The 25611-nt window shown below is 34.1% G+C and overlaps 1 protein-coding gene across 6 annotated transcripts in view; it reads left to right on the top strand.

Moving 5' to 3' along the window:
* The window catches only part of LOC132008037 (histone demethylase UTY-like), a 192547-nt gene that overhangs the window by 103906 nt on the left and 63030 nt on the right, over positions 1 to 25611 (top strand). For 3 of the 6 annotated variants that reach the window (XM_059386439.1, XM_059386435.1, XM_059386440.1), the window contains exons 7-16: positions 2556 to 2610; positions 5353 to 5387; positions 13049 to 13142; positions 14720 to 14846; positions 19672 to 19770; positions 19896 to 20115; positions 20634 to 20768; positions 21346 to 21501; positions 22014 to 22103; positions 25012 to 25107. In XM_059386439.1, the coding sequence (XP_059242422.1) occupies positions 2556 to 2610; positions 5353 to 5387; positions 13049 to 13142; positions 14720 to 14846; positions 19672 to 19770; positions 19896 to 20115; positions 20634 to 20768; positions 21346 to 21501; positions 22014 to 22103; positions 25012 to 25107 (1107 nt within the window). The remainder of the gene's footprint in view (positions 1 to 2555; positions 2611 to 5352; positions 5388 to 13048; positions 13143 to 14719; positions 14847 to 19671; positions 19771 to 19895; positions 20116 to 20633; positions 20769 to 21345; positions 21502 to 22013; positions 22104 to 25011; positions 25108 to 25611) is intronic. The other 3 variants (XM_059386436.1, XM_059386437.1, XM_059386438.1) reach the window with 3 other exon arrangements.

Raw genomic sequence — 25611 nt, 5'->3', positions numbered from 1 at the left:
TGGATGCTATTTGCAACTATTTTTTTATTACAGTATCAGAAACCTCTTTTTTTGGTCATTATCTGAGGCTGAAGAAGCATAGTTACGTATTCCAGTGAATTCCACATTAATTCTTCATGTAAGAGTAGTTTTTAAAACTTGGAGAAGATAGTGTTTGCACTACTTGTACATCTTGGTGTTTTAGACTTGAAATAACCAGTATGTCTCAAAATTTTTTTAATATCCGCATCGTAGGTATGGATAGTATTTTTGTAGTTGATATTTGAATATTTTGTCCTTTGGTTACTTAATGATATTATAATTCATTATTTTAGCATTAAAAAATAAATGGGAACTTTAAAATGTAATGTACTTTGTGAGAATACTTTCTAGAATGATCAACAGGCCTTATTTTTCATTTAGCTTTAAAAATTCAAGTGCTTGGGGCAACTGGGTGTCTTAGTCATTGAGTTTTGTCTTTTGCTCAGGTCATGATCCCAGGTTCCTGGGAATGAGCCCCACCTCTCCCTCACTTGCTCAGCAGGAAGCCTGTTTCTCCCTCTCCTACTCTCCCTGCTTGTGTTCCCTCTCTTGCTGTCTCGCAGTCTCTGTCAAATAAATAAACAAGATCTTTAAAAAAAAAAATCAAGTGCTTACTGTCTTCTGTTGAGCAGTTTATGTTAGTGATGTTTATGGTGGCAAGTAATAGATATTAGAACTTAGTGTTTTTAATAACGTTTAGTTTTTTCATGTATTAACGTTATCTGTGTTTTTAATATATACAAATAGATAAATGAATGACTTGTATATAATTAGTATATTATGTATTATTATATATATATATTTTTAAAAGATTTTATTTATTTATTTGACAGAGAACACAAGTAGGCAGAGAGGCAGGCAGAGAGAGAGGAGGAAGCAGGCTCCCTGCTGAGCAGAGAGCCCGATGCGGGACTGGATCCCAGGACCCTGAGATCATGACCTGAGCCGAAGGCAGCGGCTTAACCCACTGAGCCACCCAGGCGCCCTGTATTATTATATTATACTATATTATTATTATATATTATAAGTATTGTTGTATAATATAAATTATTATTTATAATATAAATTATTAGCTAATATTAGCAAATATTGTGTATTATATAAAGTACATATTGTTATGCATTAACTGATTAGCAAATGATTGGTAAATTAGTATTTTTATCTAATACAGTTATTCAGGATGCTAGATTTAAATTAGTCTAGACAGAAATCTACATTGTGCATTATTTGATATAAGTAGTGCGCTATATTGTTAGTATTACATTTAATGAATGATTCTTCATATTTTACACACAATATATAGTTTTGTTTTGTTTTGTTTTGTTTTTTTAAAGATTTTATTTATTTATTTGTCAGAGAGAGAGAGAGCAAGAGCGAGCACAGGCAGAGTGGCAGGCAGAGTCAGAGGGAGAAGCAGGCTCCCTGCGGAGCAAGGGGCCCGATGTGGGACTCGATCCCAGGACGCTGGGATCATGACCTGAGCCGAAGGCAGCTGCTTAACCAACTTAGCCACCCAGGCGTCCCCACAATATATAGTTTTTAAAAGAATAGTATAATCAGTCCACAGATGAAATTGAAAACGGGTTTGTTTTAAAATTTTACTTATTTGAGAGAGAATGAGGCAGGAGGAGGGGTAGGGGATAGGGAGAAGCAGACTCCCTGCTGAGCAGGAGGTCTGACATATGGGACTCGATCCCAGGAACCCAGGATGATGTTTAACTGATTGAGCCATCCAGGTGCCCCAAACATGGGTCATTTGAAACAGATGTGAGATTATAGCTTTAAACTGTCTTGAAATACAGTGATATGGAAGAATCAGTGAAAGCAAATATATTTTATTCTTTAAGATAATTCTCATAGAATTCTCTAGTTCCTGAATTTGAAGTTTCATTTTGAAATAATTTTTAGTTTTTTAAATTTTTTAAAAAGATTTTATTTATTTATTTGACAGAGAGAAATCACAAGTAGATGGAGAGGCAGGCAGAGAGAGAGAGGGAAGCAGGCTCCCTGCCGAGCAGAGAGCCGGATGTGGGACTCGATCCCAGGACCCTGAGATCATGACCTGAGCTGAAGGCAGGGGCTTAACCCACTGAGCCTCCCAGACGCCCCTCATTTTGAAATAATTTTTAAAAAGCCAATTGTGTTCTTAAGGATACCGTTGGACTTTTCCATTTTTATATAATGAATTACAAAGCATGAGTCATTAAATATTTCTGTAATTTAATTTTTTGCTTGAATACTGAAATAGGTTTGTGTTTTCCATCTAATAGAAGTACTACACACAGGATAAATAAAGGTTTTTCACCCTTGCATTTTTCAGTTTTAGCTGTCCGGTGGGAATAAATAACTTGGTAACACTTTTCTTTCCATAATAGATTTTGAATGACAGTAATTTTATTTGGTTCATGATTATGTTTTAGTTGTGTAACATCTTTTCATTATTATATGTTAGATCTTACAGAGCCTAACATATAAAAGTTGATTTTATGTAGCTCTGAGCTTAATGTGTTAATATTTTTGCTTTTCTCTCACAGCATTTTCAGTTAGCTTTGATTGACTGTAATCCCTGTACTTTGTCCAGTGTTGAAAGTAAGTATTTCTAAGTATAATTAAAGTCTTTTATCTCTTTAGGAAATCATGACCATAAATACCTTTTCAAATCTACTGTATTTTTGTTTCTGTCTTTGAGTTGTTGAGAATAAGAGTGGAAGAACACAAGCCTGAGTCAAAGACTTTACGTGATTGATTTGGGTAGGTAGTGGTTTTAAAGATAATCAACACAATTACTTCCTTAAGAATAGAAATGTCTAGTTTCTAATTGAGTGGTATCACTAGTAGTGGTTGTTTAGCTATCTACGTTAGTGGAAAAATGATTTCTTTTCCTTCTGTTAATATTGTTGAGGATTTGAATATTCCTCAGAGAATGACTGTTTTTTGAAATTTTTGTGCTTGTAAAATTGGAAAGATCATAAGAATTCAAAGTAAAGTTAAAAACTGAACAGAAAATTTATTTTATTTTGTTAGTAAATCATAAATGTATTTTCTTTAGAAATAGCAAATGAATGTGTACCATTAATATTTTTGAGAATAGTTGATAGAAAAATGTCATATATGATTTTATTTTGGAATAATATTCTAGTATAATAAGTAGTAAAAATTAAAGTTTAAATTTCAAGACCATTGTTGGCACCAATGTCCAAATTTCAGTGTGTATGATTGAAAGTGCTAGGTTGAGCATTTTTTGTAGTTGTATTTTTATGCTATTCTGTCAAAGAACATTTAAGAATGAAATACCTTATAAAAGATAACACTGTATCTTACACAGTTGTGAGCCAGAGACATGGAATCTGAGACTAAAATCTTGAGGAAGTTGAGATGGTATTTGGGTACAAGTTAGCTGAACTTTGCTTTCTTTACCATTTATTAGATTCATGTGAAGTTTGGGAAATTGAGATAGTGATTTTCCATGTCTCTCTACCTTATTTCTTTTTACCTATATCCAGTTTCCTTCCATTCATGATATAAGATGAGATTAGGAGTAATTGCACTTGGCAGAGTAAGGAGAGCTATCTTGGAAAAGGGCATCAAGAAAGAAAGAAAATTGGAACATGTAAAATAAAGATTTTAGCCTTTAGATAAAGTATCTTCACCCATAAAATTTCTTAGCCTGTAAAATGAGCCTATGAAATAAAATATCTCTTTAATTACAGAATAAAATAACTTACAAAATGAAAATAACCTACAATAGACTCTCTGTTAGTTGTTATTAATAGCTGTTAGTTGGTTTCTTTTTGTTTTGTTATTTTGTGATAGTATTTTGTCCTCTCTAGGGAAGACATCTTTATTCTTCATGAAAGGGGATTAACATGCAATGTGTAACCCTTTTTTGTGCCAAAATGGTGTTTGATTTTAGAGTTAAGTACAGAATTTTGAGGAAAATTTCTTTTTTATGGAAAGGAATTCATGGATACCTAATGCAGTGTTCCCCAGTCTGGATATAGAGAAGTTACTAAAAGGGTGGGGAACTTCCCGAGAGTTTTCCAGGCCTTTAAAACCAGGCAAACTGAACCAGGATCTATTTTTTTTTCTTTTAAGATTTGTTCATTTATTTTAGAACGAGAGAGAATGAGCGGCGGGTGGGGGAACAGATGGAGAGAGTCCTCAAGCAGACACCCTGCTGAGAGCATGGAGCTTGATCCCAGGATCATGACCTGACCTGAACTTTTACCAAGAATAGTAGCAACGGGGCCACTCAGGCACCGCTGAATCAGAATCTGTAAAAGCTAATCTAAAGAATTTGAATTTTTTCATGCTTCCTAGAATGAATTTTATCTTTGTGGTATTCAGTGAGAGAGAAAGTTTGAGGAAGGAGAAGAAAAGGAAAGAAAGACACCTCTTGGTACATTTCTTCCAGCAGATTTCATCACCACTGTGAGACTGTCCTTTAAAAAAACAAAAAACAAATTCACAAAAATAAATAATCTCTATATAATTTTGACAGGTTCTTCTACTTATAATCTAACTAACAAAGCAAGAAGAAAATAAATAATGTTTTTTCATTAACAAATGAAAACCATAAAATGCACAAAGCTAAATTTTAGTTAAATTTTGTGATCTTACTTTATCGACTATTATGGTCTTCACTGAATCATAATCCTCCAATGATTGGGAATTGGGCAAGAGGAAGAGCTCCCAAAAAAGGGAAGCAAAATGTTCTACTTCATTTGATTTTTCACATGTATTTACTTCATAATCTTGCTTTTTAGATGGTTTGACCTTTGTTTCTTTTTTATATTAAAGCTGCCTAATGCTAAAAGTACTCATTTCCCCATGTGTTACTTTTATTACACTGATCTTTACTTATAAGGAAGTACTTTTTTAGGATTTAATGTAAAGGCACAGCTTTTATATATTTTAAAAAAACATGGCTATTAAATAGTAACTTTATTTGTAAGGTGAAAGTTTGTGAATGTTGTGTTATGATATATACATTTAAAAGTTATATTTAGTTATTGTTGCTGATTTGAGCTTCATATAATATTTATGGTTGATTTTTAATGCTCCAAATACGTTAAAGTTTTCTAGAGTTAATATTAAGTAATTAAAATTACATTTTAATTTAATGATGACTTCCAGTAATGTTTTCTTTATATGCTTTTTGGTCTTTAGCAGATTTATTTTCATGTTATTTAAGTAAACACAAAAGACACACTCCTAAATAAAATTTATAATATTTAGTTTTAGCATTTCCTTATATTTTACATTTTCTTTATTTTTATTACGTTATGTCAACTCTTGTAATTAATTCTTTTCCATGATTTCATGTTGCAGTTCAGTTTCATATTGCCCACTTGTATGAAACCCAGGTAAGTGTTTTAACTAAATAACAAAATCTTACAACAAAATCCTCTTCATGCTCTAAGTGAAATGAATTTTATAAGGGAATTTCATGCTTTAATTGAAATAATCCATTTGATTGATTTCTCAGCATATACTCCTGCATATATTTAATATAATCATATGTATATATTTATACTTATTACATGTATTGCAATATTGCTTAGTGAAAAAGATATGAAGGTATTTGAGGTTTGTTTTCAATGTGTGTATAGTGTTTGTACTACCTCCAACTCACTGTAATTTAATAAATTCTCCAGACACTCTGCTTGCTGAATACTAGAAACTATCTTTTAATATGGTTTTTCTCTAAACTTAAATCATTTGCATGCTGTGAAATGACTCTACTTCAGTTTTCTACCATCTGATATTAATGTATAATTTATTTTACAAAATGTGGATGTTTATTTTTTTTATTTAAAATCAGTTAATTTACATATAGAATATTATTAGTTGCAGAGGTATAGTTTGGTGATTCATCAGTCCTGTGGGACATGAGTGCACATTACATCACATGCTCTCCTTAGTGTCCATCACCTATTTATCCCAGCCCCCAAACTCCCTCCAGCAACACTCAATTTGTTTCCTATGATTCAGTGTTTCTTATGGTTTGTCTCCCTCTCTGCTTTTGTCTTTTATTTTTCTCTCCTTTCCCCTATGCTAATTCTGTTTTGTATCTTAAATTCCACATATTAGTGAAATCATAATGATAATTGTCTTTCTCTGATTGAGTTCTTTCCCTTTGCATAATGCCTTCTAGTTCCATACAGGATGTTGCAAATGACAAGATTTTGTGGTTTTTGTTTTGCTTTGTTTGTTTTGGATATTGAGTAATACTGCTGTATGTATGCCACATCTTTATCCATTCTTTTGTCTATGGACATTTGGGCCCTTTCCATGGTTTGGCTATTGTGGACATTGTTGCTATAAACATTGGGTGTGTGTGCCCCTTCACATCACCACCAGTAGGTATTTACCCTAAAGATACAAATCTTCACAAAAAGATGCAAAAAGATACTTTACAAAAAAGATTTTTTATAAAGATTTGTATCTTTAGGGTAAGTAGTAGGTATTAGTGCAGTTGCTGGGGGGTAGGGTAGCTTTATGTTAAATGTTCTGAGGAGCCTCCATATTGTTCCAGAATAGTTGTGCCAGCTTGTGCTCCCACCAGCAATATAAGAGAGTTCCTCTTTCTCCACATCCTTGCCAACGACTGTGGTTTCCTCACTTGTTAACTTTGTTTTTGGATGTTTATAATAAGACATTATTTTAGAATAGTTTCCTGTGTTTTTGTGTAATACTGAAATGCCTTAAAACATCTTAATATTATTAGGCCACTTATGGTCGGCATGCCTTTCTTTTTAATCCTTTTAATGATATAACTAGAGTGTTTTCTAGTTTTTGCCTTTTCCAGAATGTTATATTTGGAAGCATAGCATATTTATTACCCTTTTCAGATGAGCTTTTTTCATTTAATGTGCATTTCAGTTTCCTTTATTTCTTCATGGCTTGATAGCTCAGTTCTGTTTATCTCTGAATAATATTTTATTCTTTGGATGGACTAAAGTTTTTTAATACATTGACCCCATGAAGGATATCAAATTGTGGCAATTATGTATGAAGCTGTGAAAAGCATTTTGGCCCTTCATAAATGTCACTCATCCCCTCTATACCTAATATAATGAGACAAAGTTTTTCTCATGGAAAGGTACTGAATTTTGTGAAACCGTTTAAAATTTTGTCAGGTGCTGAATCTTTTAATTTTTTTCTGCATCAATACAGCCAACCATGTATTCCTTTCTAGTTCTTTCTTTTACCTAATCTCTGGTAACCCCCATTCTACCTTATATCTTTGAATTTGTGTATTCTAGATGCCTGCTACAAATAGAGTCATGCTGTATTTGTTTTCTTGTGTCTTGCTTGTTTTACCTACATCACCTTGAAGGTTATCCATGTCTAGCATGTATCAGAGCTTTGTTAGTATTTGTGGATGAATAATATATTTTGTTTCCCCTTGTGGGTGAATGCAGGTTAATTTTACCTTGAGGCAGTTGTAAGTAATGCTGCTATAAAAATTGGAGTACAAATATCTGAAACACTGTTTTCAGTGCTTCTAGGTATATACCTGCTAGAATTGCTGGGTCAAATGATAAGTTTATGTTTAAACTTATGACCAAACCATTTTATATTTCTGTGCGCACAGCATACAGCATTACACAGTGTTCATATTTCTCCCCATTCTGCCTGGTTATTTTCTGTATTTTTACCTGCATTATGGTTTTGAAATTACATTTTATTGTAATACTGATTTTCATTTCCGGTTAACTATTGGTTTTGATGGTTATTTCATGTGCTTATTGGGCATGTGCATGGAGAAATGTTTACTCAAGTCCTGTGACAATTTGTGATGGGGTTAATTTTTTGTTGTTGTTGTTGTTGTTGAGTTGTTAGGTATTCTTTATATCCCCTGAACATTGATCCATTGAGATATGTTATTTGCAAATATTGTCTCCCCTTCTGTATATTTTTTATCTCTTTTGGGATTTGCACCATCCTTTTCATTTACAAAAGTTTTAATATATTTTTAATAAAGTCCAATTTATCAATGTTGTCTATAAGGTTGTCATAAATATAAATGTAAAATCTGAAGTCATAAAGACTTTCCATTCTGTTTTCTTCTAAGAGTTTATAGTTCTATCTCTTACATATAGGACTTGAATTCATTTTTAGTTTATTTTTCCTTTCTTTTCTTCTTTTTTTTCCAGAGTGAGTGAAAGCAAGCAGAAGCTGGGGAGGTGTAGAGGGAGGGAGAGATAAAGAGGGAGAGACCCTGAGATCATGAACTGAGCCAAAGTCAAGAGTCAGACACTTAACCACTAATCCAACCGGGCGCTCCATTTTTAGTTTATTTTTCTAAGGTGTAAGAAAAGTGGCAACTTACTAATTTCCATGTGGATATTGAGTTCACAACTTGTTGAAAAACTGTCCTTTCTCCATTGAATGCTCTTGGCACCCCCGTAGAGAATCAGTTTACCTGATATTGTGAGTTTATTTCTAGGGTCTAAAGTCTGTTCCATTTGTCTGTTTGTGGGTGCATTGTTATTCTGATACCATACTGTTTTGATTATTATCGTTTTGTTATCTTTTGAAAGCAAAAGATAAAACACAGGAACTTGGGGCACCTGGGTGGCTCAGTGGGTTAAAACTCTGCCTTCGGGGCGCCTGGGTGGCTCAGCAGGTTAAAGCCTCTGCCTTCGGCCCAGGTCATGATCCCAGGGTCCTGGGATCAAGGCCCGCATCGGGCTCTCTGCTCATTGCAGAGCCTGCTTCTCTCTCTCTTTCTCTGCCTGCCTCTCTCCCTACTTGTGTTCTCTGTCAAATAAATAAATAAAATCTTTAAAAACAAACAAAAAAAAAACCTCTGCCTTCGGCTCAGGTCATGATCCCAGGGTCCTGGGATCGAGCCCCGCCCGGCAGGGAGCCTGCTTCCTCCTCCCTCTCTCTCTGCTCACCTCTCTGCCTACTTGTGATCTCTGTCAAATAAAATCTTAAAAAAAAAAAAAAAAAAAAAAAAAACCACACAGGAATTTATGAAAGAAAGTTAAGTTTTAAACTCAGGATATGTAATTCTTCCAATTTTTGTTTGTTTTCCCGAGATAGTTTGACTTTGAGGTCAAACTCCATATGGTTTTAGGAGGTATTTAAAAAAGAAATCTCTTTAGTAAGTGCCGTAATCTTTTGTTAGGGATTGCAGTGAATCTGTAAATTGCTTTATGTAGTGTTGTCATTTTAATATTAAGAATTTCAAACTACGAATACAGTATTTCTTTCCACTTACGTCTGGTTGTTTGAACACTTCGGCAGTATTATTTACAGTTTATTGTGCTAAAAAACTTAACATAAGACCTACCCTGTTTATATTTTAAGTGTACAGTGTGCTACTGTTGACTGTTTGTGCACTCATATAGATCTAATAACCAGAGCATATTTAATTTTCTAAACTGCATTCTTTTCCATTGATAAATAATTCCCTATGACTACTTTATTTCAGCCCATCAGTCATCATTCCATTTTTAAGTCTATGAATTTGACTATTTTGTGTATCTAATATAAATGTAATCATGCAGTATTTGTCTATGACTGGTTTATTTCACTTACCATAATGTCTTATGTAAATAGAACCCTCAGTAGTAAAATTCTTTTTAAGTAAATTTAAGGAGATGAGAGATTCGTATACTGAGAGTAAAAAACATTGATGTAAGAAGACTAGCAAATAGAAAAATATCCTGTGTTTATTGTTTGGAAACTATTATTAAATTGTACACATAGTTTTCACTCACTTCTGTGGGTTTTTGTTAATGAATTCAAAATTGGTTTACAGATTACCTTCCATTTCTATGAAAATCTCAATAGAATTTTTTAAAGCTGTAGGAAGAGTGATTTTCTAATTCCAGTGGAACTTAAGATAGGGATCACAAATATCTCTTGAGAAAGAACAAAGCTGAGAATACCACATTTCTTGATTTTAGATACAAAGCACCGAAAACAATATGTTCTTAGTGTACCACTGAAGCAGAATAGAGAGCCCTGGGTAAATCTAGAGGTCTGTGGATATTTGACAGAAGTGCCAGGAATACATAGTGAAGAGAATGGGGTGATTAAACAGTTCGTGTTAGGGAAATTGAATGTCTGTATGTAGAAGACTAAAATTGAAACCCTGTTTTGAACCCTTTTACACAGATGTCAACCCAAAGTGGGCTAAACCCTTAAAAGGAAGGTGGAACTAAATCTGTAGAACTCTTAGATGAATACTTCTAAGAGCTGCTTTTAAGAGCTTCACAATCCTGGTCTTGGCAGTGGTATTGTGCATATGATACCAGAAGCACAGGTAACAAAACAAAATCAGTTGTTAAGCCACATCAAATTATTATTATTTTTTTAAGATTTTAAAAATTATTTTAAGATTTTTTTTATTTAAAAGACTTTAAAATCTTAAAAGAAAATAATTTGATGTGGCCTAACAACTGAGAGAGTGAGAAGGGCAAGGAGTTGGGAGGAGAGGAGAAGCAGGCTCCCCACTGAGCGGTGAGCCCAATGTGGGACTCGATTCCAGTACTGGGGGATCATGATCTGTGCTGAAGGCAGATGCTTAATCCATTGAGCCACCCAGGTTCCCAGGACCACGTCAGATTAAAAGGCTGCTAGGGTGGCTCAGTCGCTTAAGCTCCTGACTCTTGAGTTTGGCTCAGGTCATGATCTCAAAATTGTGTTATTGATCCAGCTTTGGGCTTTGCACTCTGGATGGGGAGGATGGTCTGCTTGAGATTCTTTGCCTCTGCATATCCCCCTGCTTGTGTTTAAGATTCTTTTCCTTCTGCCATCCCCCTGCTTGTGCGTGCATGAGCATTCTTTTTCCTCTCAAATAAATAAATCTTTTTTTAAAAACTCTTTTACATAGCAAAAGAAATAATCCACAGAGTGATAAGATAGGTAACAGAATAGGAGAAAATATTTGCAATCCATTTAATACAATAAGGGATTAATCTTGCAAATATATAAAGAATAAATAGAACTCAACAGCAGAAGAAATCTAGTAACTGGGTTTTAAAATGGGTTAAGTATTTGCATAGAAATTTCTCTGTGGAAAACATGTAATGAAACAATGCTTACTGTCACTAGTCAGGGAAATTTAAATAAAAACCATAGTGAGGTATCATTTAAATCTGTGTGGACATTATAATAAAAAACTAAAAGCAAATGTTGGCTAGGATGGAGAGTAATTGGAACGTGGTACACTGTTGGGAAGGCAAAAATGGGGTAGAAAACCAGTATATAAAGATGAAATAATAATATAATATTTATATATTTATAATAATATAAATAATAATATGAAAACTAGTATATAAGATTTCTTCAAAAAAGCTACCACAGGGTACAATAATCTCACATTTGAGTATTTATCCAGAAGATTTGCAATCAGAATTTCAAAGAGATATTTGCAATCCTGTGTTCACTGTAGCACTATTCCTAATAGCCAGTGTGGGAACAGTTATTGACTGCTAAATATAATGTTCTTTCACAAATGAACGGAGCAAGAAAATTTGGTGTTCTGTACATGTCTTTCATATTCTCAGTAAATTTTTCTGAAAAGTTTTTTTGAAGATTTTATTTATTTATTTAACAGAGGTTGCAGGTAGGCAGAGAGAGAGGGGAAAGCACGCTGCCTCCCGAGGACTCTCAGATCATGACCTGAGCCGAAGGCCGAGGCATTAGCCATTACTGAGCCACCCAGGCACCCCTAAATTTTTTTTTAAGTAGAATTGTTTTCTGAATTTCATTTTTGGATCATTCTTTACCTAGTGGGTAGTGTGCAACTGATATTTGGTTATTAATTTTATATCCTGTAACTGATAAATTTGACTTGGGTTTTTTGTGGGGAAGTCTTTATCAATGTATGTATGGGCATCTTTGTGGATGTAGAGTTGGTGTCTGTATATCTGTACATACACCTATGATAGAAATAAAAACTGATCTTTTTTTCTTTTAAGATTATTGTTTTTGGTCACATTTGGTTAGGGAAGAAACTCAGAATTATTAGCTTCAATGTATACATTTATTTGAATTAGTCATGTTGCTCTGCTCATTTAATACTAATATGCCTGAAATGACATTTTTATCCTTTTGTTATTATGCTTACAAAATGACATTGCTTTTCCAAGTACATTCAAGATACAATGCTTTAACTGATGAATCTCTAAACTCTGCCTCTGATACTAATAATACATTAATATGTTGATTAATTGAATTTAAAGTTTTAAAATGATGGTGTTTTGTAATTTTCTGTTAGTTTTTCCTGTTATGGAGGAGTTGTATTAAACACGAACACGCTAATAGTAATAGAGTTTAGTCTTATTAGTACTTTTTTGGGAGAACTGTGGCCATGGACTCACTTAGAAATTTACCTGTACCTTAAGTATCATGAGCATTATTTGTATCATAACTGTGGACAAGGGTTAGGTCTTTAACCATGTGTATGTGTTTTTCAAGAATATTTTCAACAAGAGAGATGTATAAAGATAAAATGTTACCTACATTCCTCTTGTGTTAGGTTTTGTAAAACACAGTAGTACTTAAATGTATTTGCTTTATACTTTGAATATTTGAAAGTTTCCCCAGTTAGTTATACATTTGCTAATAGAATACTTGTACAAACAAACAAACAAACAAAAACTTGTACAGCTTTGTGAGTGTTATTATATAATGTATAAGGTTGAAGTTAACTCTATTTGTAATTGTTGGGATATAGTAGATTTTTTAAATGTATTTTATTGACACCCTGTTATATTGAAAGTTAATTTTATCAGCTCTTAGTTGTTCTGCAACATAGCTGTCCAGGGTTGAAGAAATATTCCATTAATAATTTACTTTGTACATTCAATTATTTTTTTTATTACAGAAACTTTGTATTATCTAAATTCATATAGTACAGATTCTTTATAGCATACATTTAAGTGTTCTTACTGTTTCAATACTTGAAAAGTTAATTAAATCATGTCATCAATTCCTTATTAAAATCTTTATTTTTATTTAAAGATTTATCCTTTTTTCTTTGACTTCTTTTCTACTTTAGAGGAAATATCATTCTGCAAAAGAAGCCTATGAACAACTGTTACAGACAGAAAACCTACCTATACAAGTAAAAGCAATTGTTTTACAACAGTTAGGTATATAAAAATTTATTTTCTACTATAGATTCCTTTAATTACAGATGTTCGGGTGATTAGTGGGTGCGATTGGAACTCTTCTGCATTAACGGTCCCTTTTTATTTGAAATTATTCATTAAGGTTAATGATGACGTGTGTTAATTTGAGATTTTATTTAAAATACTTTATATTGTAAGTGTTCTTCTATAACTATTATTCCCTTTCTTCTTCTGTCCAGAATTGATTTATACCCACTATCTAACACAATCCATCTCAAAAACCTATCAAACTTCAGTGCTTCAGTGCAACTAGTCTTTCTAAACTCTTAGTATTAACCTCTTGTACTTGATCTCTGGAGTAAGTTTGATTACTTTCATGTGCATACCGCTTTATGAAGTTAATAAATTGACATCTTTCACACAGCTTCTGAGTGGCTGTTGTGCTTCTTTTCATAGACTTACTCACAATATGAATTAGTGGAACTATGGCATCTAAAAATATAGAATATTTCACTCTGTATGGTCTACAGCATTTCTTAAAATTTTATGCTTTTCATAACAAAATCTAATGTTTAATGTGAAGTTAACATTGTTATTTCTTAGAAGATAATAATGAATATTCCTTAGTAATTCATATTATTAGTTACTCATCATGTCTGTTTTATATTTTGGTTGGAGTTTGTATTTGTTTTCACTGTCCCTATTCAGTTTTGAACAAATAATTCTAAATTTTTATGAAGTTTGTTGATATTATGGGTGTATTCATAATGTCATTTTATTATTCTTTCTGTGTCAAAGTAATTAAGCATAGTTTTTCCTTAGTGTGGTATTTTTGCAAAGGTAATTTTATACATTTCTTTAGACTCAAAACTAAAACACTGGTTTCTTTTGTCTTAAATGTAAATTTAATATATTTTTGTCATGTTCTGGTTTTTCCATTATCTCTCTTTTTCTGTTTCTGTAATTCTGAACCTGTTTATTAAGCAGGCACTCTGTACTGCTCTTACTGCTCTTCGAACTCATTATTCATTAGTTTTTCATAAACCTTGGAGAGTGTTTATTGTTTTTGTTTTTGGTTAAATACTGTATTTAGAATGTTGATGAAAATACCGAGTATTAATAAGATACAGAGCCTAACTCTCTAAGATTTTTAAAAATTATTTAGCTGATGTATCTTTTTTGATTATGTAAGCTTTTATATATTTATTCCTTAGATATCAGTATTGGCTTGCTACTTGTTTTAATATTCAAAGGAAAAGTAAATTAATCATCTTTATAATTTTGGTGTATAGTATGGGATTTTTTAAAAAATTAAATTTGGAAAAGGAAAATCCAGGGCTACTAATTTAGTGTCAGTGCATTGCCCTAAATAAATTAAATTTCTCTCAGCTTTTTAAGAGCCCTGAGTGGCATTGACTGTACCTTTTTGAGTGAGGTAGACTTTCCTATAGCTATCTTTGGTAGTTTTAAATTTGGGGGAAGTTTGAAACCTGATTATAAAATGTACAGAAGGGATTTTATTTGTGTTTTTCATGATATTCTTAACAGTGGAAAAATAGTTGGATCTTGGGTAAATGCTTATAATTTTTAAATTATAGGATGGATGCATCATAATGTGGATCTACTGGGAGACAAGGCCACCAAGGAAAGCTATGCAATTCAGTATCTCCAGAAGTCTTTGGAGGCAGATCCTAATTCTGGACAGTCTTGGTATTTTCTTGGAAGGTGAGATTAGACATTTGAATTGTGTGGTGTAGAGTTAATTTATAATTTAAAATGTTAGTTTATATAATATCTGCTTTTTATTATAAATACATGATAGCCGATTCTTTTTTTTTTTTTTTTAAGATTTTATTTATTTATTTGATGAGTGGCTCAGTTCGTTTAGCATCTGTCTGACTCAGGTAATTTTCCCAGGGTTCTGGGATCAAGCCCCACATTGGGCTCCCTGCTGAGGAGCCTACTTCTCCTTTTTAAAAGATTAAAAAAAATGTTTTTAAACAATTTTTTTAAAAATAGATTTTACTGGGCGCCTGGGTGGCTCAATGGGTTGGGCCGCTGCCTTTGGCTCAGTCATGATCTCAGGGTCCTGGGATCCAGTCCTGTGTCGGGCTCTCTGCTCAGCAGGAAGCCTGCTTCCTCCTCTCTCTCTGCCTGCCTCTCTGCCTACTTGTGATCTCTCTCTGTCAAATAAATAAATTAAAAAAAAATAAATTTTACTTATTTGAGAGAGTGCACAAGTGGTGGGGAGGGGCAGAGGGAAAGGGAAGGGCAGAGGGAAAGGAAGGAGCCAGCTTGCCAATAAGCAGGGAACCTGATGTAGGGCTAGATCCCAGGACTCCCAAGATCATGACCTTGGTGAAGGCAGATGCTTAACCAACAGAACAATCCAGGTGCCCCTCATCTGATTCTTTTTTACATGGAGCACTTTGAGAAACTTCATCATGAAATCTAATTCAGATTTAGTTTTTATTTGTTTGTTTTAAAGATTTTATTTATTTATTTGACAGAGATCACAAGTAGGTAGAGAGGCAAGGCAGAGAGAGAGGAGGAAGCAGGCTCCCTGCCAAGCAGAGAGCCTGATACGGGACTTGATCCCAGGACCTTGAGATCATGACCTGAGCTGAAGGCAGAGGTTTAACCCACTGATCCACCCAGGCGCCCTAGATTTAGTGGGGTTTTTTTGTTTTTAAGATTTATATTTTTATTTGACAGAGAGAGCGATGAAATTTGACTTCTAATGGTTTTTTGGGTTAGTACTGTTACTACTATAGATTTTAGGAGTGGAAATAATTTGATAAAGGATAAGAATCTGTAGCATAATATGCACTATGCATAGCTTTTTAATATAAAAAGTTATAATTCTTTAATTACAAATATAAACAATTTAAAATGAAATATATTTGAAATTAACATTTAAATAATGATGTACTTCTCTATGTAATTGAGAACAGTATTCCACAGAGGGCTTTGCCCATAGATACCTGATATTAAAACATGGACCTGTGGTTTATTTTTAACTTTATGGATAAAATGATCTGAATGTGCAGAACATTTTCTTGACTTCTCAAATAGAAGATATTAATCTTTTGCGGGCTCAGGATTATCATTTCAAACAGTAATTATTTTCAGTCTTACTTTTTTCTGTGATTTTTATAGTTTTGCTTTTTTGCTCTCATCTGCTGTCTTCTAATATATTATTTTAATTGGCTTTATTGCTACAGAAATAAGTTTGCAAAAATATATTCTGAAATTCATTAAAGCTTTGAGAATCTCCTTGTCAGTAGAATTCATAGAGAAATACTATTGACACTAGTATTTCAGAGACTTTCATTTGTTAACTACTGCTTCAAGAATGTGTTGCGTATTGTTGCTTATTGCTTGGTGTATGGCTGTAAAAGTGAGATGGTGGGCATCTGTATGGGTCTTTCGAATGTGTGTCTCCCTTTCCCGACTCTGGTTGTGATCCTGGGATTCAGGGATTTAGCGGAGAGCCCACCTCTCCCTATTCCTCTGCAGCTCCCCATGCCTGTGCACTCTGTCTCTTTCTCTCTCTCAAGTAAATAAAAATACACCCCCTCCAATAAAAAGGTGAGATGGTGATATCGTAATATGGTTATTTTACACATAGGGGAAATGAGTCCAGAGAAGTAAACTGGTTTCCTTAAGTAATATCACAGAAAAGTAGTAAATGTCACAGAAAGAGCTGGAACTGCAGAGGTGTAACTGAAGTTTACTTGGTGCTCCTTTTATTACAGGTCGGTCAACCTTAAAGGAACCTAAACAAGTTGTATTAGGGGTACAGTTGTTTTGACTGGACTTAGACTTGGGCATATTGACATTCTCTCGTGACTTTTTAAAAAGGGGGCATGAAAATGCTGGTTTCAGAAATTATATCTTACTTCTCCTGGCGTTTAGGTGAATGTGTTAGATAATCTGAAATTTTGTTTTGTTTAAAAATATACTTTTCTAATGCTATTCACATCATCTCTGATGTCTGTCCCTGTTTCCAGTTACTGCTAACTCCCTTTTTAATTCTCTGTCCAACAGAGATTTTATGCACTCTCTAAAATGACTCTGTCTGTTTCCTTTACTGGTGTTTCTTCTGTCTGTCAGCCCACAAATTAGTCATCTTTCATGTTTATTTCTCCTCACTTCTTACAGGCATCCTATTCTTAGGCCTCTTTTCATTTGGGTGAATTGCAAATTAAGATTTGAAAGTCTTAAGGTTCTGAACTTGTTTCATATCCACTTATGTTTCCTGAACATTAGAAATGTACACACCAAAATATCTTTTAAAACCTCGTTTATTGGGGCACTTGGGACACTCAGTTGGTTAAGCATCTTCCTTCGGCTCAGATCATGATCGTAGATTCTGGGATTAATCTCCAAATCAGGCTCCCTGCTCAGCTGGGAGTCTGCTTCTCCCTCTTTCCCCTGCTTGTGCTCTCTCCCTATCTGTCTGTCTCTCTCAAATAAATTAAAGAAAACAATTTTTTAATGTTTTATTTATTTGAGAGGGAGAGAGAGAGCTTGATGGGGGTAGGGTGAGAGGGAGAAGCAAACTTTCCACTGAGCAGGGAGCCTGACAAGTGGGGAGACTTGATCCTGGGACTCTGGGTTAATGATGTGAGCTAAAGGCAGTTACTCAAGCAACGGAGCCATCCAGGCGCCCCAATAAAAATCCTTTTAAAAAGTAAATAAAAGCTCATTTATCATATTATTTCTTAGACTTGCTACTTTATTCATTTTTTACTTTATTCTATTTCTTAATAATTTACTTTTTTTTTTAAAGATTTTATTTATTTATTTGACAGATCACAAGTAGGTAGAGGAGGAAGCAGGCTGATCAAGTTGATCAAAGTTGAATTTAAATTTTCCATTTGTAGACTAACATTTGTTTATATGAAATGCCTTTTATCATTTCTACTATAATCTGATTCCTAACCATTTGGGTTACATGAATTAAAATTTAAATCAGTAATAGTAGTGTTCTTCCTACACTGGCTGTACAGTTAAAGGTAATAAAACATTTCTTGCTATTTTGTATCCTACAAAGCCATAAGAAGTAATATTACCCAAAAAGTTCCTTTTTGGAAACATGTATTTAAATAATTTCTGTGTCTTAAGAAAACAAATGGAAAAACAAAATTACTGGGGCACCTGGGTGGCTCAGTGGGTAGGCCTCTGCCTGTGGCTCAAGTCATGATCCCAGGGTCCTGGAATGGAGACCCCATCAAACTGCAGGCTCTATGGGCAGCTGGCTTCTTCCTCTCCATCACTTGTCTCTCTTGACTCATACACTTTCCCTCTCTCCCAAATAAATAAATATATTTTTAGAAGAAAAAACTTGAAGGTCTTGGGGCCCTTGGGTGGCTTAGTTGGTTAATGTCTGGCTCTTGGTTTTGGCTTAGGTCATGGTCTCAGGGTCCTGGGATGAAGCCCTACCTCAGGCTCCTGGCGCGATGGGGAACCTGCTTTCTCTGCCTGCCTCTCTGCCTACTTGTGATCTCTCTCTCTCTGTCAAATAAATAAATAAAATCTTTAAAAAAAAAATAAAAACAAATAAATAAAATCTTTAAAAAAAAATAAAAACAAAATTACCTGTTGGGTATTTTCTACAGTCTAAATTTTTTTTTTCCAACACCTAACCTATTGAACAGTTTTTCTTTGATTCATTTTATATAAAGTTATATGGCTTGGGGTTTTATTTGTTGTTGTTTTTTTATTTTGTTTTGTTCTTGGTTAGTTGGTTGTTTGATAAAGTCCCCATATACTGCTCTTTGCTTTTAATATTTTTAATATAACGGCTTTTTAAAAAACAGGATTAAAATGTAAGTTATTTAAAGTACCTAAATTGGGTGCCAGGGTGGCTCAGTCAGTTAAGTGTTTGACTCCTGATCTTAGCTCAGGGTCATCAAGTCAAGCCCCACTTGATTTATTTAAAAAAAAATAATATAAAATACCTATTAAATTAGATAATTAAGATGGTTAATGCTGTTTTTCACATTCAGTTTGCTCAGTATTATTTGAAATATTCATGAATTAAGGAATATTTGTTCTGAGTGCTGTAAGTTTATAAAGAATACAGACTGTTACCAATTTTTTTTTATTTATCCTTTAATCTTCATCTAAAGGAAACCTGAATACCAACTGCATATAGAGACCTGTGTGCTTTACTCTTGAATATTATGGCATTGAACAAATTGGTAATGATTTCAGTAGAGTTCGTTATAACGTGTTAACACTTAGAGGAAAGTTCATTTAATAACGAATACAATGTATATTATAATTACATATTTTTGTGTATTTAAGCATGTACGTACACATACATATATAGTAGCCTTTTAGGTTTCTTTTGTTTCTATATATACATCATTTTGACAATAAGTGTAGTTAACTTAAATATCAATGGAATACCGTGTATGTATATGTATATAGACAAACGTGCGTGCGCGCCCTTGCGCGACACATACGTACACACACACACACACATCCCCATTTGTCTATACCCATACCCAAATGCACATAATTTTTTTCTCTATTTCAGGTGTTATTCAAGTATTGGGAAAGTTCAGGATGCCTTTATATCTTATAGGCAATCTATTGATAAATCAGAAGCAAGTGCAGATACCTGGTGTTCCATAGGGTAAGCTTTCTGTATATAGAATTAATAGTATTTTCATAGATACACAAGTTCATTTTTAACATATGTAATGTACTGTGTATTACTATTACACTCTGTTTCAGACAGCTTATTCTTTCTCTTTTCAGTGTGCTTTATCAGCAGCAAAATCAACCTATGGATGCTTTACAGGCATATATTTGTGCTGTACAGTTGGATCATGGGCATGCAGCAGCCTGGATGGACCTAGGCACTCTCTATGAATCCTGCAACCAACCTCAGGATGCCATCAAATGCTACTTAAATGCAACTAGAAGCAAAAGTTGTAATAATATCCCTACACTTGCAGGAAGAATTAAATTTTTACAGGTAAAAAATTGAGATAGCTTATTTTAAAAGACTTTTCCATATGATAACTGTTATGAGGAGGGTGGCTGCAAAGTGTAACTATTTCGTTTGTTTTCATGTCAGTAACTTTTCTACATAATTTTTAATATTTTGTGATATTTTACTTTTCATTTAAAGTAAATGATGCAGTGCTTATGGTGTTCTTTTGCACATTTACTTCATTGATACACATTAATTTGCATGATTTTTCTGTGTGCTATCTACATCTTTAAGTCATAGCATTTTAGAGAAAAGAACACATCGTTTTCCACTCTTGATTGAAATTTCCTGTGAGATTTCTGAAAAAGAGAAAGTGGTTTTGTTCTGACTCACATGAGTATATTCTAGTTGCCCTTTTTATATGGAACATATAAAACCCCCAAATTTAGACTCTATTTTCTGTAAGAAATAAATACTTGTAACATTGAGGAAGATTTACTGGACTTGCTCTTACTCAAGTAGGCCTGTGTTAAATTTGCTTTTTACATAATTTTTCCTAGGCTCAGTTGTGTAACCTTCCACAAGGTAGTCTACAGAATAAAACTAAATTACTTCCTAGTATTGAGGAGGCATGGAGCCTACCAATACCCGCAGAGCTTACCTCCAGGCAGGGTGCCATGAACACAACACAGCAGGTGAGAAGTTGGGTTATCTTTGTAGGTGCCCAGCTTTAAGGGTTCTTTGCAATCTGTAGTGCTCAAAATTCTATTACTAAGTATATGATTGGCTTTTTTGTTTTTTAAATAAAAATTCTTCCAAATTATATGCAACGGATTTTATATCAAAATAAAACTTCCTTTGGGGCACTTGGCTGGCTCAGTCAAAAGAGCATGCGACGACTGCTCTTTGGGGCCATGAGTTCCAGCACCACCATTGGTGCAGAGATGACTAAAAAAAATAAATTTTATAAAGTAAAAATAAAACTTACTCTAAAATGGGAAGAAAGTTGGGGTACCGATTTCAAAACTTTTATGTATTCTCATAAATTCAAAAGGGTTTTTTCTTAAAGGGACTATTATACAGTGGTATATTAAAAATGAAAGTTCTTCAAATGAAGGTACACATTCCTCCATTAATGATTCATTCAGTTTAATTTTTATCACTATCTGTGATGTCCGCATAACTTTAAAAAGTATGCAGCTTATAAGTTTTTTTAGGATGGATTATGAATATATGGAGCCATATTTTTTGTCTTACTTCTGTAATCCGTAGGCTTACAAAGCTCATCACCCAAACACTGAACCTGTTTTAGGCCTCAGTCAAATACCACTTTCACAGCAATCCTTGCCAGTGCATATGATTACTTCTAGCCAAGTAGATGGCCCATCCAGTCCTGCCAAGAAGAAAAGAACATCTAGTCCAACAAAGGTATATCTATACTTAGAGATGTGGAAAATCCCAATCAAAAGTGAAACAGTGTCTGTGAAATTTTGCCTGTCATGTGTTTTCAACTTGTGTACATCAGAGAGTTAAAGATTTTCAGTTTTCCTGTTACCTAGAGAGCATTTTATATACCAGTTATGTAAGCATCATTTAAATTTAGAAGGAAGTGATAGATACTTGAACAAGTAATTTTATTCATTTCTTACTTTTATAAACTTAACACACTTTTATCCCACTTAATGGGCAGCTTTTTAGCTGTTCGAGACATGATTTACATAAGAGGCTTTTTAGGTGGAGGTAAAGAAGAGCATATGTTTCAAGTTAGAAAGCTTTCAAATTGATTATACATTTAAATTATTTTTTAAATAATTTAAATAGTTAAGTCCTGTATATGTATAAGTGTTCCAGTTACAGTCATTAATGTCTCACTTGTCATAACTATTAATGTATGAATTTATCTAAATACTCCTTAATTTCTTTAAATAAACTTTCCTCAGAATAGTTCTGAGAACGGGAATAGAACTGTTTCACTTAATCCAGTACAACTGCAAGTTCATTCATGGTATTTGACACCACAGAAATTACAGGTATGAAACACATATTTATCTGTCATCTATCTATCTATCTATCTGTGTATAGGTTTGTGTATATAATTTTTTTGTTGTTGTTTAAAAAAAAAATTCCAGGTAGTTTTGGGGTGCCGGGCTGGCTCAGTTGTTAAGCATCTGCCTTCAAGTCAAGTCATGATCTCAGGGCCCTGGCTGGAATTGAGCACCGGGTCAGACTCTTTGCTCAGCAAAGAGTCTGCTTCTCCTTCCTAATCTCCTTCTCTGCTCTCTCTCTCTCTCTCTCTCAAATAAATAAACAAAATCTTAAAAAAAAAAAATTCCAGGTGGTTTTAACATACAGAGTTTCAGGTTTACAATATAGAGACTCAGCAGTTTCATAAATCACCCTGTGCTCATCGTAACTGCAAACATTAATCTCCATAATCTAACTTGTTCCCTCATGGATAATCATCAATTAGTTTATAATTAAAAATCAGTTTCTTAATTTGTCTCTCATATTTTTCTTCTTGGGTCATTTGTTTTCTTAAATTCCACGTGAGTGAAATCATATATTTCTTTCTCTTACGATTTATTTCACTTAGCCTAGTAGGCTCTAGCTCCATGCACGTTGTTGGAGATGGCAAGATTTTTTTTAATGGCCAAATTCCATTGTATATATACCATATCTTCTTATTCATCAGTTGATGGACAGTTGAGCTGCTTCTATATTGTTGCTATTATAAATAATGCTGCTATAAAAATAGGGATGCATGTATCCTTTAAATTAGTATTTTCATACTGTTTTTTGTTTTGATTTCATACTCTTTGTGTAAATACCCAATAGTATGCTGAATCATAAGCTAGCTTTATTTTTAACTATTTGATGCACTTTGGTAATGTTTTCCAGTGTGGCTGCACCAGTGTGATATAGGGCAGTTCTTTGCATCTGAAATCCTCCCTGACACTTGTTTTCTTGTGCTTTTTATTTCAGCATTCCTACAGCTGAGGGTAATTTTTCATTGTGGTTTTAATTTGTATTTCTCTGACCATGAGTGATGTTGAATATCTTTCATACATCTTTTGACCATCTTGATGTCTTTGGAAAAATGCCTGTTCGTGTTTTCTGCCTTTTTCTTCACTAGATTTTTTGGTTTTGGGGTTGTTGAGTTTGAGAAGTTCTTTTTAAACATTTTGGTTACTATCCCTTTAGCAGATATGTCATTTTCAGATACTTTCTCCCATTTGGTCAATTGCCTTTTAGTTTTGTTGATTTTTTCCTTCACTCTGCAGGAGATTTTTATCCTGATGAAGTCCCTGTAGTTCATTTTTACTTTCATTTCCCTTGCCTTATGAGACATACATATTGGGAAGTTGCTATGGCCGATATCAAAGAGTTATTATTGTCTGGTGGTGTCTAGGTAGTAGAGTCGGGTGTCCCAAATCTTGTTTTGGGTCAGGTTATGATATTAGGGTTGTGGGCTCAAGTTCTGTGTCAGTGTCTATGCTCAGTGCAGAATCTGCTTCAGACTCTCTCCCTCTTTTAGTACCCCTCCCTGATATGTGCGTACTCTCTTTGTGTCTAAAGAAAAAAAAAATCTTGAAAAAAGAAAAAAAAAGGTTACTGTCTGTGCTCTCTTCTAGGATTTTTATGGTTTCAGGTCTAACATTTAGGTCTTTAATCTATTTTGAGTTTATTTTTGTGTATTATGTTAGAAAGTGGTCCAGATTCATTCATTCATTCATTCTTTGGCTGTTATCGTCCAGTTTTCCCAACAGCATTTGTTGAAGAGACCACTTTTTCCCCAGTGTATATCTTGCCTCCTTTGTCAAAGGTTAACTGACCATATACCTGTGGTTTGAAATATTCTTTTGACATATTTCCCCTCTATTTTAAAGCAAGAGGTAATAAGCTTTAATCTTTTTTAATCGTTAATTCTTAAAATTGAATGGCAGTAATCCAAATTTGTTGAAGTATAATGAGCCCACATCTTTTAGAGTAACAGATTGAAATTGAAATTCATTTTATCCTTTTTTTTAATAATTTTTAATTTTATGAATTTTTTTGGCAGAGAGGCAGGCAGCGGGGGGAAGCAGAGAGCCCGAGCCCGAAGCAGGGCTCAATCCCAGGACCCTGAGACCATGACCCGAGTCGAAGGTGGAGGCTTAACCCACCGAGACACCCAGGCGCCCTTATCCTTTTATTTATTTATTTATTTATTTATTTATTTATTTAAAAAAGATTTTATTTATTTGACAGAGAGAGATCACAAGTAGGTGGAGAGGCAGGCAGAGAGAGAGGGAAGCAGGCTCCTTGCTGAGCAGAGAACCCGATGTGGGACTCGATCCCAGGACCCTGGGATCATGACTTGAGCCGAAGGCAGAGGCTTTAACCCACTGAGCCACCCAGGCGCCCCCTAAGCACTTTTTAAATACATTTTTGTTACTTAAATAGTTCTTGATGCCTATGGTATTTTTAAGGTGGTTTCCATTGTTTCTGTTACCAAAAATGCTGTTTCTGAGCAATTTTTTTTTTGTTAAAGATTTTATTTATTTTGACAGACAGAAATCACAGGGAGGCAGAGAGGCAGAGAGAGAGGAAAGGAAGCAGGCTCCCTGCCGAGCAGAGAGCTCGATGCAGGGCTCGATCCCTGGGATCATGACCTGAGCGGAAGGCAGAGGCTTTAACCCACTGAGCCACCCAGGTGCCCCTCTGAGCAATTTTTTAATACCACATTTTTGTTACTTAAGTAGTTCCTGATGAACTTGTTTTTAATCTTCCTTTCTTAGATTTCTGGAAAGACTGAATTTTGGAATTGATTACTTGAGGTTAGAAATCACAGCATTTGATTACACAGAAGTTCCAAATTTATGGTCATTTTTCAGAGTGACAGGTTGCCTCACAAACTTCTGTTTCTTAACTTTATCTTTATATTCTCTGTTTTTCTAGCAGTTGGAACAGCTGCGGGCAAATAGAGATAATTTAAATGCAGCACAGAAACTGATGCTGGAACAATTGGAAAGTCAATTTGTCTCAATGCAACAAGTATGTATATTATTTTTATTATAATGTTTATTACCATGCTAAATATTTTTCCTGAGTACAATATCATTTGAGAATAAATTAATCATCATCTCTATTTTCTGCACATATTTTGTAGAACTTATATGCCTGGGAGTGCCTGGGCAGTTCAGTCTTTTCAGCATTTGACTTAATCCCAGCTGAAGTCTTGATCTAAGGGTGGTTAGTTCCTTGGGCCTCAGGCTATGCTTGAGCCAGCTTTTACTTACTTACTTATTTTTAAGATTTTATTTATTATTTGATGGGAAGAAAGCACACAGGTAGGGAAAGCAGCAGGAAGAGGGAGAAGCAGAGAGTCCAACCTAGGGCTCAGTCTGAGGATCCTGGTATCATGACCTAAGCCGAAGGCAGACGCTTAATGACTGAGCCATCCAGGTGCCCCAGGGAGCCTACTTTTAAAAGAAAAGACAAAACACAGTGGAAACATTTTGTTTGTTTGTTTGTTTTTTAATAGCCGTAAATTAATTT

This window comes from Mustela nigripes, unplaced genomic scaffold, assembly GCF_022355385.1.
Source record: "Mustela nigripes isolate SB6536 unplaced genomic scaffold, MUSNIG.SB6536 HiC_scaffold_20, whole genome shotgun sequence".
NCBI lineage: Eukaryota > Metazoa > Chordata > Mammalia > Carnivora > Mustelidae > Mustela > Mustela nigripes.
This window is presented reverse-complemented; position numbering and strand designations above follow the sequence as displayed.